Source organism: Phoca vitulina, unplaced genomic scaffold, assembly GCF_004348235.1.
Source record: "Phoca vitulina isolate PV1807 unplaced genomic scaffold, GSC_HSeal_1.0 scaffold26, whole genome shotgun sequence".
NCBI classification, from domain to species: domain Eukaryota; kingdom Metazoa; phylum Chordata; class Mammalia; order Carnivora; family Phocidae; genus Phoca; species Phoca vitulina.
In genome coordinates this window covers 8,973,544-8,992,434 of record NW_022589729.1, presented here as the reverse complement: position 1 = coordinate 8,992,434, position 18,891 = coordinate 8,973,544, and the positions used below count along the sequence as shown (strand labels likewise).

The following is an 18,891-nucleotide window of genomic DNA, read 5'->3' as shown; positions in this document are numbered from 1 at the left end:
CTCAATTTTGTAAGAGTAATGATGTCTTGAAAACCGGTGCCCCTTAAGTAAGCTCCTTAAGTGTGCCTTCATCAGCCACAAATCAAGGAAGCAATGTCACAGACAACGCAAAAGCAAACGGGAGACGGTACAACACATTCCACTAAGAACAGTAAGTGAAATCTTCAGTGCAGCTAATGGAGAAGACGTGCCCTCCCAGCTGCTCTTAAAAAAAAAAAAAGAAAAAAAGTGGGAGATTACTCTATGTACACATAAAGGGTTTCATAATCACCTTTTGTTAAAACATTTAGAAGAATCAGAATTTAACAAACATAATCTCATGTGCACTTTAAAAATCAGTACATAACAAAGTTACTAAACTGATTTCAGTTACATCCAAGAAGGGACCATTAGAGGACAATGGTCAGTCATGAGGGGTAAATCAGCAGCAACACGGGATATATAGCAGTGGTTCTCAAATCTGGGTGAACATCAGAATCACCTGGGGGGGCACACACAGATTGCCGGGCTCACCCCCAGAGATTCCTATTGCGGTAATCTGGGATGGAGCCTGGGAATTTGCATTTTTAATAAATTCCCAGGTGATACTGATACCGCTGGTTCACTGGCGCATACTTTGAGAAACACTTTATTCACAGAACACAGCACCGTAGAAGGCAGTGATTTTTAACCTTGGCTTTACAGAAGCATTAAGTAGGAAGCTTTCAAAAACTCCACTCCCACCCTGCCCTGGCCACACCCAAAGCCAATTAACTAGGAATTTGGGGGTAGGAGCCCTGGTATCAATATTTTTTCAGTCTCCAGGTGATGAGCTGGCAAGGATGAGAACCACTGATACGTGGGAAAACACACATGTATCCAAAAGTGCTTGTTAAGAAGAAAACATTTTGTAAACCACTGAGAATAGAATCACCGATGACCTGAGGATCCTCAATAAGCAATTATTCTTTCCTTTCCTTATATTCTCCAAAAGTGTATCACACAGGATCTACAAAAGTGAAAATTATAATTTCCTGTGAGTCTATAGATCTATAGCGTTTAACATGAGCGGAGCTCTGTATTTGTGGATTGCTAGCTGAAAGGAGCACATACAAATTTCGGCCACACTTTTTCTACATTTATATTGTTATTTATAAATCTGAAAATCCATAAGGGTTTGGGTATATGTTATATATGTTGCAGGTATATTCTATAATTAGGAATAATTTGGAAGACATTTTTACAAATTCATTAAAAAGGTGAGAGAAGTATATCCAACCACAGAGAAAGAAGGAAGGTAGTAGACAATTAAATTTGTTTAGAGTAGTGGTTCTAAAAGCATGGTCTCTGGACCAGCAATATCAGCATCACCTGGCAATTTGGTAGAAATATAAATGCTTGGGGCGCCTGGGTGGCTCAGTCGTTAAGCATGTGCCTTCGGCTCAGGTCATGATCCCAGGGTCCTGGGATCGAGCCCCGCATCGGGCTCCCTGCTCTGCGGGAAGCCTGCTTCTCCCTCTCCCACTCCCCCTGCTTGTGTTCCCTCTCTCGCTGTGTCTCTCTCTGTCAAATAAATAAATAAAATCGTAAATAAATAAATACTTTAAAAAATATATATGTAAATTCTTGGGCTTCTACTCCAGATGTGATGAGTGAGAATCTCTGGGGGTAGGGCCCAGTGATCTGCATTTTAACAGGATCGCAAGGTGATTTTGATGCACGCTCAAGTTTCAAAACCACTGCTCTAAATTATTTATTATTTCCACGCATCTGCAAGAAGAACCAAAGAGGCAAAAATACTACTGATCCAGTGTGTAGCTGTGTAGCTGCTATCCAGACCCACGTTGCTCTGATAACAGAGGTGCTTTTCTTAACCCAAAGCTCAATATCATTTCTTCGTTAGAGCTTAATGGTGAAAGCAGGCCTATCCGGGAGAGTTTATTCTATAATTCCTCCACAAGCTCTTGTAACCTATTTCTACTTTGTACTCAAGACAGAATTAAGACCGTACAACTTGATTAACAAGGATAAGAACTAAGGAAAATCAACTAGCCAACCATCACGTGAGGCTGGAAGAGGGCAGGGGGTTCCCAGGGCCAACACTAACCTTGAATCGTCCTCTTGAAGAATGCCTTGCAGGCTTCGCAGGATGCTACCCCATAGTGGTACCCAGAAGCGATGTCGCCACACACCAAACACAGCCTCTTGGGCATCGAGTTGAGCATGTATTCACACTTGGTCTGGGGGTCCTCGACAATGGTGCTGGAGCAGTCGTCATACAGTTTCCTGACAGGCCCACTACCTCCTAGGATAGGAGCAGAAGGGTAGAGAGGTGGCGAGTCAAGTCCGTTCTGGTGGCCATTCATGGTTGAACTGTAGCTCCCGCTGGCGTCCGAAGAGCCACCTGGGCTGTGGTGGTTGATGCTGTCCGTCAGGGAGGCCGGGCTGGAGGGTTCCGTCTTGATGAAGGACGAACAGCTGGAATCAATGTGTCGATCTTTGTTTGACATTCTGCAGAGAAGCCTAGATGTAGGGAGATACAAACGGAGAGAGAGAAAAAAAGGAGAAAGGGTCAAACCCGGAGACCAAAAGAGGTAGAAAGAAAGAGAAGATTAAAAAAAAAAAAAAAAAAAAAAGAGGAAGTCAAAGGGAAGGATGAAAGGAGGAAAAAAAAACAGAAGAATTCATATGTTAAAGACATTGCTCTTTGAGAGCCCTGCCTAAGAGCTGGGAGTACACATCATTCATTCTCTACTCAATATCTCTTGTTCTACAAGAAGGTAATCAGCATAAGGGCATGACAGGGTTACATCAAAGTGCCCAGACAGGCCATAAACAAAACCTCTAATGGGTCCAATTCCTTTTATTTTTACCTTTCTCCTGGAGAACCACTGTCAATATCTAAATCAACACTCTAGATTCTAAATTTACCCATGGAAGAGGAGTGATTTAAGAGGAGTATCATTTCCAAAATTGGATTTATCCTCACTCTACTCTTCCCTTCCACGTTCTGATGCTGCCATCATTTTATTGCAAGCAGAATCCAACTTTTATTTCCAAGACCGAACAGATGATTCCTCAGCTCTGTAATTACTGTTTGTCAACACGCTTCCATAAGCATAACTGTGTCTTTTATTGATCTGACTAAAACACATAGGGAATATATCCTCAGTCACTTTGCTTCTTTATTTAAATGGCTCTATTTCATAGCCATTTAGCAACAGAGAAAGACATCAAGTATAAAATTCCAGCCAATATGGAAGGATGATATCCTAGAGCCCACAAAACTTAGTGAAACGATCACCAACACTGATTAATACATATGTGCGTGTGCCTGCATGTGTGATTTGCCATTGTTTAAGAGACGAATCAGGAAAAGCCATTTGAGCCTTCAGTATACCTGTAAGTCCATAAATCTGACACTTTGTATTATATTCAGCAAACTAGGAATGTATCACATTTTGTCATGAAAAATGAGATTTGTAGGGGCGCCTGGGTGGCTCAGTCGTTAACCGTCTGCCTTCGGCTCAGGTCATGATCCCAGGCTCCTGGGACCGAGCCCCACATCGGGCTCCCTGCTCAGCGGGGAGCCTGCTTCTCACTCTCCCTCTGCCTGCCGCTCTCTCTCTCTCTCTCTCTGTCAAATAAATAAAAATCTTAAAAAAAAAAATGAGATTTGTGATGGTCCCTTCCTCCCTTTCGTCTAGTCTTTTAATATCAAACCTCCTAAAAGGAAATATGATGAGGCATCTAATCTGACAAACTATCTCTCTTATCTAGAAGAAACATACTGCCCTCTTTCTTTGTTGGACCTATGAGTGATTAAATTTCTGAAAAGGTAATTAGATGAAAAGATATAATTGGTCCTATTTTCTTTCCGATTAGCCATAGTGCAAAACCCCTTTTAGCAAAGTCTCTAAGAACATTCTGAGAGCCTGCTATAGAAACAAGAGGTGACAGTTGAGAAGGGGACTTAGCTAATTGCTTCCCAGTGGAAAGTTGATTTATAGGAATCCCACAGGGGGAATGGTCATTCACTAGAATTTGGGGAAGTAGTCACAATATAACCAAAGGGATGCAATTATCTCCACCACTATAAATCTAATGATATTTCATCATTGCCCAAATTTCATGTTCTTCTCCAGGTCCCCCTTCCCCCACTATCCTGTTCCTTTAAAGAAAAAATAAATAAGTAAATAAAAATTTCCTATTGGGGAAGTTCACTGAATTGTTCCAAGAAGGCTGTCTCAAAAGCAAAGCATCAAGAGCAAAAATTTGCCTCTTAACAAGTACACTGCACCTTGGGAATTTTGTTCTGCTTTCTAAAGTAAAACGGTATCAGGATGTGAAGAGTGCAAACAGGAAGAAGAAATCCACAAAATTATCTTCTCGCTTTCGCCCACCCACTTGTGTTGTCCTTTCCTCAAGAGCTAGCGAGAGAAAAACTATCCCCCTCGCCAGCCTGAACTACGGTGTCCTCTCCCCTCTGCATCTGCTGCCTTGTACCCGTCACTGTTAATGAGCGCTGTAATTAATAGATCGCTCTCCCTGTCTCCCTGCTTGCACTCTGGGCTAAGCACTTTTCCTCCAGTCAACGTTTGAAAGAAAGCGGGTCGGCACTGACTTACAGCAGCCCTGCGAATTCCTTTTAATTTAGAGCACTTACCCCACCACTTCACTTATTACCTTATAATTACTAGACTGCTCGCACATACATTATGATCTTGGACTAGAGTTAGAAGTTATTAGGGTACTAAAACATGGTTGCTCCCCTTTCCTCTCTCTGGCACTGAATTTCTCACAGCTATGACAATTAACTCTTTCACCATCTGCCCTCAAGGCACCATTTCTTTTTTTTTTTTTTCCTTTTTCCAGAGGAGAGTGGCTTGATCACAAAACATACCACGTCTTCTCCAGGCCCTCTTTCCCCCCTCTCTCTTTTCTTGTATCATCTGTGGTCAATTTCATCCCAATTTTCTTTCCCTCGGGCTTTTCCTCATGGACCTCTACAGTTGGCAGAACTCTTGATTAAGAAACAAGGCCAGGAATTGCTTTCCTGTTTATGGAAGGGTTATTTGCTAAGTCACCAAATGTTTACGTGTCAAATGCACATTGTTAAAGTCCCTGAAAAATAGGGAGTCTGCAGCCAGCTGTCTCCTCCAAAATCTCAATCCATGACTTTGCAATAGCCTGCACGGAAGCAAGGACGTTAGGAAGTGAAGTTGTCGGGGAAGTCTCTGGAAAGTGTCACTATCTTCTCCTACGCAAGGTCTGGCCAGTGTAGCTGTAAAAGAAACTGAGCAAACTGGATTTGTGCTGTAGGTTATATGTGTTTCTTTTCAGACAATGAGCTGCTTCCTTAATTAATACCTTTTGCCAAGTGGAAACAGGAACAGTCAGAGTTGCCATTTGTCACTTACTGTGTGGCAGGCACTGACCTGAGCACTCTACTCATATTACCTCATTTAAACCTCAAGACAACCTTGTGAGGGAGGCATTCCTCTTCAGGAAATGGAGCCTCAGATGTCACACAGTGTCCTGAAAGTCACAGAGTGAGTACGTGGGAATGTCAGGATTGGAACTCAGGTCCGATGCCAAAGTCCAGTGCAGAAATGTCATGAAGCCAACAGAGAATTTTTTTTAAAAAAAGCCAAGCAAGCAGGGGTAGAAGTGACACCACACACAGAGACCTACAACCTCCACAGCACCCCGATAAATGGAGAGGGACCGCGGTGGCCACCCCACCGGCCACAGGTCCGCCCCCGCTGAGTCACCTTCTCCAGTGCTAGGAGTGACACCTAAACAGAAATCTCTGAAAGAACACAGTTGTCTCCTAATTACTACTTAGCTCATTACACTGAACACTTCCTAGACACCATTACATTATACCCTAAAACTACAGTGGGGCTTAATTCTCTTCCTCTCTGTCTCTGAAATTCTACAGCTCTATTATTCAAGCCTGAAATATTCACAACTATCTATAAATTCAATTGTCAGCTGGTGGGTTTTATTCTAGACTTCACTTCAATCTAAAATTAGAGGCACTAAAATTCACATTAACTCTAAGAGGAAAATAGTGAATAAGACTTTATTTCAAAAGAACACCTTTTTGTCAGAAAGAGCCATTTTCAAGATGATGGCTTTATCTGTAGCCAAAGAGAAGAAGCCCAATTCTACACTGTGCTGTTAATGCAGAAATTTTAGGTCACACTGGATTAATACAAATCTAAATTTAGTTAAGAATTACGAATAGAAATAACATGTGTAGAAAAATATGGGAAATATTTATTTTAAAACCTCAGTACATTTGCTTTTATTTTATTATTTGAAGAGAAATGATGAGAAGCACAAGGGAGCGAGACAAGAGACTTCCCAAAAAACTTCGGAGGAAACACCCTGAGAAAAAACTGGAGGGAGAAACAGCTATGTCGAAACCTACAGTTTGTTTCTGTATAAGAAACTAAATTTGAGGGATTTGGGTGCCTGTGTGGCTCAGTTGGTTAAGCGGTTGCCTTCAGCTCAGGTCATGATCCTGGGGTCCTGGGATCGAGCCCCATCTTGGGCTCCCTGCTCCGCGGAGAGCCTGCTTCTCCCTCTCCCTCCGCCTGCCGCTCTGCCTACTTGTGCTCTCTATCTCTCTGTCAAATAAATAAATAAATAAAATCTTTTATAAATAAATAAATAAATAAATAAATAAATAAATAAAATTTGGGGGATTTAACAGCCTTCCTGAGGCCAGGGTGAGTCCAGTCCTCTATAAAGAGGCATTTTTGACATGGTTTGAGATACAGTCTCAGTAATTCTGATGATCATGCTTCCTAGCTTGGCTCAAGAGCCAGCAAGGGTAAAATTTACCTTTGGTGTTAGGTACTAACGATCAGGCAAATACAACTTCTTACTTGCTGGACTACTTCAAAATGTAATTTTTGAAAGTTAATTAATTGTGTTAGATCCGTGAATGTATAGAGAGAAAGAAAGAATAAGAATCAATTAAAGTGGTTGCTGTAGGGGGAAAGAAGAAGATAATCTGTAAGTTAATATTCAATTTATATTATAATTATCAAGCTTAATTGTTTTCAGAGACTCTACCTAGATACAGGTAAATGTGCGACCTTAAATGAATCGCCCTGAGTTAGAATTTCCACGCGCATGCGTCCATGTCCAACCAAGGTGGTCTGCATTTCACAGCAGCTTAGCCAATACTTTTGTTAAATGCTGGCAAAACAACAATGTCCCACAGTCATATATATATTATATGCTTTTCATCAACAGATAAGTTCTTCAGCAGCTGTTATTTCATCCTTTAAATTTTATATGAACTCAAAACTATTTGCTACTTTATTTCCCTACTTAAAAAAAAATGGTGCATGGAATTCTCTTCAGGAACATATTATGCACAGGTCTTCTTTGGGTTTCCTAATTGTCAGACTAAGACAAGATTTTTTGAAACTTTTATTATACCCATACCAAGGATAGGCACCTTTTAATAAGCTAAATAAATGCCAACTAAAGAAGTCACTATTTTATTTTCTTCCTTGTCATCCTTAAGGGCCCCAAAAGGTACCCATCTTCATTATAAATTCCAAACACTTTATATCAATTTGTATCCAAAAATTTCAGGTAAGCACATTGAAGACAGCAAATCTGCAAGTTTACAAATAGGAGAGAGAAGTAAGAGAGTCCTTAGCTTTCTTAGCAAATCACAGAATTTCAGGGTTGGAAAAGAAGGTTTTCCGGTCCTGCTACCTAATCACTATCTATTCAAAATAGGAATGAATCTATGAGGATTGGCCAGTTTTCTACCTTCTGAAATCACCAGATTCAATATTTAAGTATTTTTATTTAAAGAAAAAAATAAAATATTAAAAAAATATATTAGCCTTTAGGTTTGTTTTGTTTTAATGTGCTCAGAAGGAAACTTCCAAGACTTATGCCAAGCTCCCTGAGTCCCAGGCTTCAGAGTCCATGACCCCAGCAGCTCCCTTTGCAGCCTGAGTTACAACTTCAAGCGTCTACTTTACAATGAGCTTTTTTTTTTCCTGCTTCAACTAATTGCACTCTCGTAAAGTGGCAAAATGTGAATCACTTAGTAACAAAATGGGCACCAGCTGCTATTGTCAGAGAATGGTGATGCTGAAGAAAAGGGAAAGCAACCGAATGAAGTGTCATGTCAGAAATCAACGGTGCAACGTGTGATTTGAGAAAACATGACTACTTTACAGAGACAGGGTGTCATTATGGCATCACGGTAATACGATGCTTTGACAACTACTGGGTCTAACATATCATCATTGCATTAAGGTACACTGGCTTAGTTGGGGAAGGAAAAGAAAGGATTTTTTCTTTTAATAAGAAATATCTTAAGGTCTGCCTGGTTAACCTAACAAAAAGAGATCATTAATTGTAAAGGAAGAATTGTAAATCCTGACCCACAATGCTCAGAAAGAATAAAACACACATGCACACATATGCACACACACTTCTGGATAATTTTAGGCCTTCTTTAATAAACCTTGAGGCCCATCTAATGGAACAGATTTCTGAATAACAGGGATCGCAATCATTTAGTAATGCTGCTTCTTGATTCTTCGAACAAATAACTTGCTCATTTAGTCTGAAAGAACTTACTCCATCAAGAACGAGAGTAAGCAAACAGCTTCCTGCAAAGCTGATGCTTGAGATGCTGACAAGAAATGGGGCTCAGTGGTGTGGGGACAGAAAACTAGCTCCTTGAAACATTATCAGGGCCTCCATCGAAGCTGAAAGCTCCCCTAATTCTGTAAAAGGCTGTGTATTACACCAAAAAAGGAAATTTAGGACAATAAACAAGAGACTTTTAACTCATTTCTGGATACTCATTGAAAAGCAAGCACCCCCTGAAAATAACTGCATAGTTAAAGACAAAATCAAGACCTGGAAGGATCTTGCTGAAATCCCACCTGCTTTTAGGGTTCTAGAGTTCAGTGATCTTCTCTTTTGCAATTTTGATCTGACATCACACTAGGCTGACCATCCTGGTTTAAGCACCGAAATCCCACATCCTGGAAACCCCTCAGTGCCAGGTAAATCAGGAATGGCTGGCCATCCACTTTGACAGGTAGACTCTAGAACACCATACCTCCACCCTTGTTATATCTAAAGCAAAGGAAGGTAAAGGGAGAATCTTCATTTTCAGCAATGAAGGCCCAGAAAACCGGCTGGAGAAATGTACTAATAAGAGCATGCAGCCTAACAAGACTGGGGGTGTTGTAAGCACATGTGTTAGAAAATACCTATAAATATACCAGCATCCCATTTCATCGTGCCATGCAAGCTGGAGGCCACTGCTGATCACCTTGTTAAGTTATCCAGACTATTTTAGATGTAGGAAATGGCAGTAGCTTCAATTTGTATTGCCAGATGATTTCTGGTGCTTCCTGGTTGATAAACTTTATTAATGGGAAAAGAAATGGTCCTGTGATATCACAATGTGTTGCACATTATGATTGTTGACAGTTTCTGTATTTAAGGATTCGATCTGATGCAGAGGCGCTTAGTAGTGTAATTTATCCTTAGCTTGTTTCCTTGGACCTATTTCAATCTAAGGGTGAACATCCCTTGTTTATAGCTCTGAATACAGTAAGTGAGCTACTGGCAAATCAATAAAACTGTTAAATGCATAATAATGCTGGGTAATTGCATACATGACGTTTTGCATAATTAACTGTCTGAGCTTTTCTTTAATATAATGGGCACTCGTGTAATATAGAGTAGCTATAAGTCTATAAAATATACACAGTTTATATGAACCATGATTCTGCTTAAAACTCTGGCTAATCATCTACATCGGCTTTGAAGGAAGAGCTCTCCTCCACTGCCAAGTCCAAATCAATTCTTATGACATTACTTTATAACTAACATGATATTTAACTGATGATGGCTATTAGCTATTATACAGATTACATTCAAGAAGTGTAACAGTGGGGGGAAAATACCATTTAGTTTAAACAAACTTCTGCCATGTAATCAATATTATTGAGGCAAATTAAGTGTTTTAACAAGTGTGTATATTTGCCCTAATGCAGCTTAATTAACTATATCCTCACAAGTGCCCAACTCCATGACACCTATGGATGTTAAAAGAGAATCTCAAGAAATGCCTAGTCAGAAATTCAAATGCACAACAGAAGCACAAACAAGCACAACTCCGAGCCCTAAGAATATTTCTTACCTTACACAAGTTACACTCCTGGGACCAAGAACCCTAAGGACCAGAGGGATTTAAATAGTGTCCCCCACTCTCAACCCACTTGGGTAGCAAGTGCCCATGTGGTGATCATGTCACTCTTCCCAGGGCAGAGTGGAATAGCCTCGGGCAAGAGGTGGGAACCACTGCTAGAAAAGAAGGTTATGATGGGGTAAAAACTGCATAAGATAAATCATCAAAATGAAGCTTACGATATATGCTGAATGTAACATTTATTCGGTCTTAGAGATTTACTACGCTCATGAGCAGACCTCCTCCATAGTAAGCTTTCTAGAGAAAAGAAATAGTCTTCTACTTCTACAAATCTCTGGTCTTTCAAACAGAAATATGGATCAATAAAGTTTGCTTGTGTTCAGACAATTCCGTTTTCAAGCAGTCAAGGAGCACACTGAAGAGAAAAAGCAGACACAACAGGAGAGGACTGACACCTAATGAAGACCTTCTGGCGGCATCTCACTAGAGGAGAAATAAACAGACATTCAACTCATAGACAGTCTATGCACTGATCTTTACAAATTACAATCGAATATAGATGCTTTACACATACACTCCAGTGATGGGAGTTCACAAATCAAATCCAGGTCAATGAAAGCTCAGGCTGACTGAATTTCCCTTTCCCATTCTCTTTGCTACACTGAAACAGGAAATAGGAATGCTACCAGGAGTTGATGCAAGAATATTGAGATCATGGTATTGATGTCACCCTTTACTCAGTAAAGGGTGTTTTATTTTGCAAAAGCAATTACAATGACCAATAAACCCACTGCCTTCATGGAGATAGGCCAGTTCACTTGGAGTGGAACTCGAAAACATACCTGAAACTCGGTGAATTGCAGTAGTGAGAAAATTTAAATACTAAGAAGGAATCATTGTCGAAATAAAGGTTGTGCATATATGGACATCTCTACACTAGACAGATTCACAGTGCAACCAGAGATAATAAACCACATCATCCCCTCTTGGACAAGTGGCTGAACTATACTTACACTTCTAACTTAATAGCTTCGTCTGCAGTGGTTAACATCTAGATGCAAAGGCAGCTGGTCTTGGGTGATCTATGAGGGCACAGGTTATGATTATATTCAGTTGGTATCATGTGTTGTTCGGCTGAAGTAGGAGAGTGGGGGGAGGCATGAAGAGGGGAAATTGCTAATTAATTAGTCCTAAATCTTCCCCTGTCCTCCTTTTTTGAACATTTCAGTGAGCTAGCTGCTTGAAGAGAAGGTGAAGTTGAAATACATGGACCACCATTTGCAGGTAAGGGAAAATAACATACATAAACACATATACCTAATTCAAGCCACAGAAACGACAAAGTTGTTGTTGTGGCAGAATGAGTTTCTTAAAAAGGGATTATTCAGCAGTGAGACAGCATCCAGGGAAGCCAAGGGAAGCCATCAACAAGCCTGGAGTTCAGACAGGACTTGCTTGTCATTGTTACTCAAAGGTCCAAAACCAAACATGCAGAGCAACATCCCTAAATCTTCTTTGCAATTCTGAAAAAACGAATTAAAAAAAAAAAAAAAAAAAAGGTACTACACCAGGGTTCCCACCGCTTGCTTGTCTTCTTTCCCCTTTCTCAGGAAACCCGGCTTCGTATGGCACTTGACGTTAGGCAAGTGGGTTCCAGCTCTGGATGTGGCACTGTGTGACCCGAGGCGCGTCACTGTACCACTCTGACCCTCAGGGTCGTCACTTGCTAACTGGCAGGATTCGCCCACATGCTTTCTAAAGTAACTTCCGCCATTTAAAAAAAAAAATCCTATCTTACTAAATAAAAACTTACTTAATAAAAACCACACTGGTCTGTAACTCCGATTAGATCTGAGAGGAAGGGCTACTGCACTAACGCGCACTCCCCACACCTCCAAGTCTTTGGCGGTGGCTGCTCTCAGATACCATTGGGGGGCCATGGCCGTGCGTGCGCGTGCGCGTGCGCGCACGCGCATGCGCGTGCGTGCTGCAGGCGGAGGAATAATTACAGAAACCACTTGCTGCATAACAGCAACAACATTCAACTGAGGAATCGTTCCCAGTGGGCTACAAAAGGACAAATACAGCAGTGATGATTTGGGGGGGAGCTGGGGAGCAGGACTCTTGGTTTTTCCTAGAAATGGTTCTCTTTTTGCTCATTACATTTTTGGTGGGAGGCGTTGGCGGAAAGGGGCAATTCCCTGCAATCAGTGTTTAAGTGAATGTTTGTCCCAGTGTGTGACACCACGCTGTCAGCAAGCAGCAGGGCGCCGCTGAGTTGTTACTACATTTGATTTGACTGCCAGTAGGAAGCTTCATTTCTACCAACTGTTAGTTGCTCGCTCAAAGAATCTTCTCTTCATTTCTGGAGTGATTTTTTTTTTTTTTTCCCCTCTCTTCTATTTCCTTTTCCTTCATATGTGGTAAGCCCAAATGCCACGTGGATTTGTAAGAGAAAACCTGAGTTCTTGTCTCCTGAGCTTGTCAGACCTGAGGACCTGGACGTAAAGGGTCCAAGCAATTTGTTCGATATTTCTAGTCTCTCATTTAGAGTCTGCATTTTAATTCTGATTTCCCAGCTCATCGCAAGGTCAACACGGACATAATACTGGCTCTGCCACGCTGTGGTCACATCTTTTTACTTGGTGGGGTTTATTTTAGCCAGTGGAGCAGATATTTCTACAACCCTCATTAACAAAACAAAACAAGTGTTGTCACTCACCTTCTCATGCAATTTGGTTGAAATAATTGCTATTTTTGGTGACTGCTTCTCACACTTTTCATAATTTTTCTGATTTGGTAACTTTCCTACAGCACATGAAAGCCTCTCTCCTTAAAAATAATGATTTGGGTAATTATGATTCTCAAATCGTGCCCCTGACAACTTCTGACAAAAGCATCTTTAGAAACAACAAAAGCATGTGCAGGAGTAAAAAGGGTAGGGGGGAAAAAAAAAGAAAGAAGAAAAATCCCTCAGAGATATGACGAAAATTCAGGCTGAATGGAAAAGTAATTAACACTAAAGAGCTAAAACTGTAATTAAGAAAATTTTCATTAAGGGGAGGCAGGTGAATCTGCTTTTCTAAATATGACAAGGTGCTGTGTAAAAATAAAATAGAAGCAGGTTTCGGTGAGTGGAGCAGGAAAGCCATGTCTTTAACCAGATCAAATTCTCGAAATTGGCTGTCAAGACAGGATTGTTGTGATTTATACCCGTCTATCAAGTGCATGAACGGGACAGGCAGAGAGAACAGAGGCAAGCTGCTGTCATTTCCATTCGCAAAGAACCTTTAATTTCCACAGCACCATCTGTTACCAAATCTAATTCACATTCCCCCTTAATCTGGTTTAGTTCCATAATACTAATTCTTCCCCAACCCCTATGAACACAAACCACCACCAAAAAAAAAGGCTTCGGTTCTTGGTGAGTGAGAAATTGAATATTATAGAGTTAAGGTGTTAAGGCTCCGGTGACTTAAGCGAAGCATGCTCTTCTCCATTAAAATGTATTCCTGGTAAAGGGATTTGTTTTCAGCCAATGCAGAGATATGAAATTGTTCATATTTGGGGTAAAAGAAAAATGCTGATATAAAAGTAGGCCGGGGACATGAAAGCAGAGGTTGTCATAAAATACAATTGTTGTCAAGTTTAGTCACTTTCAGAACTGGCTATAAAATCACTTTGTCATGGTTTTCACATAGACAAAGCCTGGAATTGTATTTTTGTTATGGAAACTCGAGAGAGTGATGTATATATATTCAGAAAGAGTAGAGCAGGGTAGAGGAAACACCTAGGAGAAATAGAAATGGAAAAAAATCATATATAATTTAAAATAAAGAGATGTGTATCGGTAAACACGCATTCACCTCCCTCGATCTAAGATTCTATTAGCGCATACTTTTGATGCACCATCATTTCCACTCTCAGCCAATATAATAACTGGCATTCACAATAATGAGGTTGTGGAGCTATAAAATTATAAAGTGCTTTCTGCATCAGAGAAAGATTAAACTATGCTCCGTAAAGATTTAGTGTTAAATGTATTTTATTGCTTTCTAAGTCTGTGAAAATTTGTTATCTCTAAAGGCAATAGTACATAAAGATCGCAGACAAACATTACAAAATGAGAAAAGATATCGTTTGAATATGGGGGTGAGAAGTTTTGATTACACGTTTAATCAACTGGCTCACTACCTAATTCTTCTATGAACATTAGAAGAATTATCTTTTTGTTCTCTAAGCCAGTAGGTTAGAACACTAGGTGGGTTCCATGATATCAATCCCTCAGTTTCAGTCAGTCATTGGAGAGGCTGTGATCGAAATATTTATTTTCATGGCAGCCATGATTATCACCCATAAATACATGTTTTTTGTAGAGAAAACTTTAATATGTAAAGTCTACCACTTAGCTGGAACTATCTTAATACCCAATTAAAAAGAAATCTTAAGTCTGTCATTTAAAGATATGTACTTTCAGGAAAGAATCTCTCATTTTACTGATGGAATCTTCTGATTTACCAGGTATACATATATTTTCAACTATTAACTACAAGAAAAGCCTGATTTTTTAAGCAATTTGGGAGATGATAAAAGAAGATCAACTGTTTGCAACACCGTAATAAACGAAAAACCTTGAGACTAGAATAAATATGCTTATACACACGTGAACATATATATATATATATACATCACCTATACAAACATCAGCGGTGTCATAAATATAAGTGATTAAAGATAATAAAGATGATAAAATATAAGATATGCTAATTTTAATATCCCTAAGTTTTTTGTAGCAATTTATATTTTATAATTTTAGGGTTTCTATTTACAGCTGTAAATTAAAGAGAAATTTTTATTTTCTTCTCACTCATAAGAATGGCTAAAATTCCTAGGTGATACCACTAAATACATGGGAGCAACTGGAACTCACCTACATTGCTCGTAGGATATAAAATGGTGAAATCTTTTTGGAATAAAAGTCTGGAACTTTCTTAAAAAGTTAAATAGACAGCATATCACAATTCACTCCTATATATTTACTAGGAATGAAAACATATGTCCACATAAAGAACTGTACACCAATGTGTAATCACAGCCTTATTCATTACGGCCCTAAACTGAAAACAAATCAAATGTCCGTCACCGATGAATAGATAAACAAATTGTAATATATAGAAGCAACCAAATCGTAGTCAACAATAAAAGACAAATGAACTGTGAGAAAACGCAACATCGCTAAATATCAGTGACATCCTGATGTGCAAAACCAAGGTAGATACAAGAGAGTACATCCTCGCAGTTTCTGTTCATGTAAGTTCTAGAACAGGCAGGACTAATCTGTAGGGATGGAAGCCACCAGGGGTTGTCTGGAGCAAAGGGTGGGGAAGGCCAGGAGGGGGGCATATGGAAACCGGTGGTTGATTGTGTTAGATGGATCACACTTGTCAAAACTCATCTAACTGTTCATGGAAAATATCTATTTTGCTGTATTTATGTTTTATCTTAAAAAGTTGATCTAAAAACATTTTTTAAACAATAGGTTAAACTCCGTTACTTTGTATGACCAGAAGTTTCCACTGATTTCCCATATTCTATACCCAGTCTCAAATAACCACATCTAGCATATTTTTCATCAACACCTAGTTCTATTTCTCATTTATACACAAGGACACAGTGGATCAGGGAAGGGAGACAGATGACGTATTGAAGCACACCCAGAATTAGAATAGAACCCAGTCCAAATTCTGGGTTTCCATCTCTTAGGCTAGATCTTCCTCTAACTTACTAATAAAGCAAGGGATGAAATAAAAATCAGACCCAAACTGAATAATATTCTACTGATCAGAATGATAGACACCTTCCTGTATCCTGTTTTTAAAAGCTTATAAAATATCTGGGGGCACCTGGCTGGCTCTGCGTGCAACTTTTCATCTTGAGGTCATGAGTTCAAGCTCCATGCTGGGCTTATGGCTCACTTAAAAAAAAAAAAAAAATTAGAAAATAAAAAAAATAAAAGCTTATAAAATATTTGTTACTGTAAACACAAATAATTCCATGCATTCATGAGGTCATGCACCTGACTTCATTCCCCATTGTCTTCCCCCAAAACATGGCCCATTTTAGAATGGCCTTAGGTAAGCGATATGTGGGTGGCAATGTGGTGGTATGTCTTTGTTAGTAATTCAAGGTGCGCTCTGAAAAAAAGTTTTTCTGGCTTGGTTTTGTGTTTGTGATAAGGAAGTAAGTACTATGGGAGATAGGATAAAGGCAAAAAATGAGATTTTAAGAAGTGGAAATAAAGGGGTGCCTGGATGGCTCAGTCATTAAGCGTCTGCCTTTGGCTCAGGTCATGATCCCAGGGTCCTGGGATCGAGCCCCGCATCGGGCTCCTTGCTCAGCGGGAAGCCTGCTTCTCCTTCTCCCATTCCCCCTGCTTGTGTTCCCTCTCTCGCTGTGTCTCTCTCTGTCAAATAAATAAATAAAATAAAATAAAAAAAGTGGAAATAAAAGGAGATTCATCTGATCCTTTAAAATATAGTTTCGATATAAGTGTAAACAAAGTAAAAAGTGTTAGGGGAGAAGGTGCAATCTATAAAACCTGAGTAGGTAAAATTATGCATTCCAAGAGAAATGTAGAATTTCTAAGAAGCTTCCAAGAGAGAAAACTTGTAGAGTAACTTAAACAAATTAAAAAAATTTATTTCATCCCCAATTTACCAGATGCTTCACAAGTAAGACTATCTGGATGACTTTCCTTAGCAGAGAAGGAAATAAATCACAAAGCACATTTCTTCCCTTTCTAACTTTCCTACACACAGGTTACAGCATTTAGTACTAGCAGGGAGAAACAGCATGATTATACAGCTAATACCTATTTTCCTGAAAGGAGGCTTCTGCAGAATTATAAATTTGTGTGTATTCCTGAAGACAAATCTGGACAAGCTTATGATCTATTCCTTCCAATGCCTCCACACACTCAACAGGTTGGCAACCAAGCCCCTCAGCCAGGGAGTCCAGATCTCACCTTCCCTTCAGCCCCCAATCTCACTTCTCCCCACCTTGAACCTCCTATAAATGCTGTGCTTCACAATATCTAATTCCCCACACCCAACAGCTTCCCCTTCTTTCTGGAATGCCTCCCCCTGGCCCCTTGCCCCATCCACTGGCTAGCACCTACTCATTAGTAAAAACTCCACTGACTTATTAAGTCTCCACAAGTCTTTGCTGACACTCCTTCCCCCTGATGTTCCCATAATACCATGAGCCTGTTTCTGCAAATGCACTTCGCACATTGTGCTTAATGTACGACTGACCTTTGAACAACATGGGTTTGAATGCAGCAGGTCCACTTACATGCAGATTTTTTATGGTACAGTACTGTAGATGTATTCTCTCTATCTTATGATTTTCTTAATAACATTTTCTTTTCTCTAGCTGACTTTATTGTAAGAATACAGTACATAATACATACAACATACAAAATATGTTCATCGACTGTTTAGGTTATCGGTAAGGCTTCAAGTCAATAGTAGGCTATTAGCAGTTAAGTTTTGGAGGAGTCAAAAGTTATAGGCAGATTTTCAACTGTGTGAGGTGTTGGTGCCCCTAATTCCTGTGTTGTTCAAGGGTCAACTATATGTTCTTATATTTCTGTCCCTCCACTTGGAGAGAATTATGCCTTAATTGTTCTCTATCTCTAAAATTTCACTCCGTGCCTTGGTTGTTGAATGAATGAATAAATCATGAATTCATATACACACTAAAAGTGGTGGGCTTTGAATTTGAGAGCACAAATTTCCTAAATTAAAGTGTTGTTCCTATCATCTCATGAATCTGCAAGATAAAGCATAGAAAAGCTATTTTGATATCTCCTCAGGTCAGAGTAAATCTGCCAAGAGATTTGATTTAACACATAACAAACAAAAAACAAAACAAAAAATCCCTGCAGGGCAGAGTGGTAAATGACTCTAAGATTTTTAATTAGAAGACCTGGCCTTGCGTTCACCGCACTGTCACGTGGGCTCTGACATGTTATCTACAAACATCAGTTGCTCAATCAGTTAGTGGCAAGGGTATCTCACAGTAGGCGTGGGAAGATCAAATGAAAATTATGTGCAAAGGCAGCACTGAATTTAGAAGGATATCAGTAAGCAAAAAGAAAGAGATCATTCTAGGATGAAGAAGGATAGCCCAGAAGTGGGGGAGTACAGGGTAGGCTCAAAGAAGAAAGGAGGTTGTGGTTGTGAAGAATACTATAGGGGATCTGGAATCAGCTGTGGGTTCAGAAAGCAGGTTGGGGCCAGACTGTGGAAGGTTCAAAATACTACACTATGCAGAATAGATGTCATTTTGTAGGTGCTGAGAAGCTGCTTAAGAATTCTAAGGAGAGGGGCACCCGGGTGGCTCAGTGACTGCCTTTGGCTCAGGTCATGATCCTAGGATCGAGCCCCGCATCGGGCTCCCTGCTCAAATAAATAAATAAATTTTTTTTTTAAAGATTTTATTTATTTATTTGAGAGAGAGAGAGAGAGAGAGCACATGAGAGGGGGGAGGGTCAGAGGGAGAAGCAGACCCCCCGCTGAGCAGGGATCCCGATGCGAGACTCGATCCCGGGACTCCAGGATCATGACCTGAGCCGAAGGCAGCCACTTAACCAACTGAGCCACCCAGGCATCCCAATAAATAAAATGTTA

At 40.0% G+C, this 18,891-nt stretch overlaps 1 protein-coding gene across 13 annotated transcripts in view; it reads right to left on the bottom strand.

Annotated features, from left to right (window-relative positions):
• ESRRG (estrogen related receptor gamma) overlaps window positions 1-18,891 on the bottom strand; it is a 563,748-nt gene that overhangs the window by 174,695 nt on the left and 370,162 nt on the right. For all 13 annotated transcript variants that reach the window (XM_032422150.1, XM_032422157.1, XM_032422153.1 and 10 more), the window contains one exon: window positions 2,087-2,502. In XM_032422150.1, coding sequence (XP_032278041.1) covers window positions 2,087-2,489 — 403 coding nt within the window. In that variant the 5' untranslated portion in view covers window positions 2,490-2,502. The remainder of the gene's footprint in view (window positions 1-2,086; window positions 2,503-18,891) is intronic.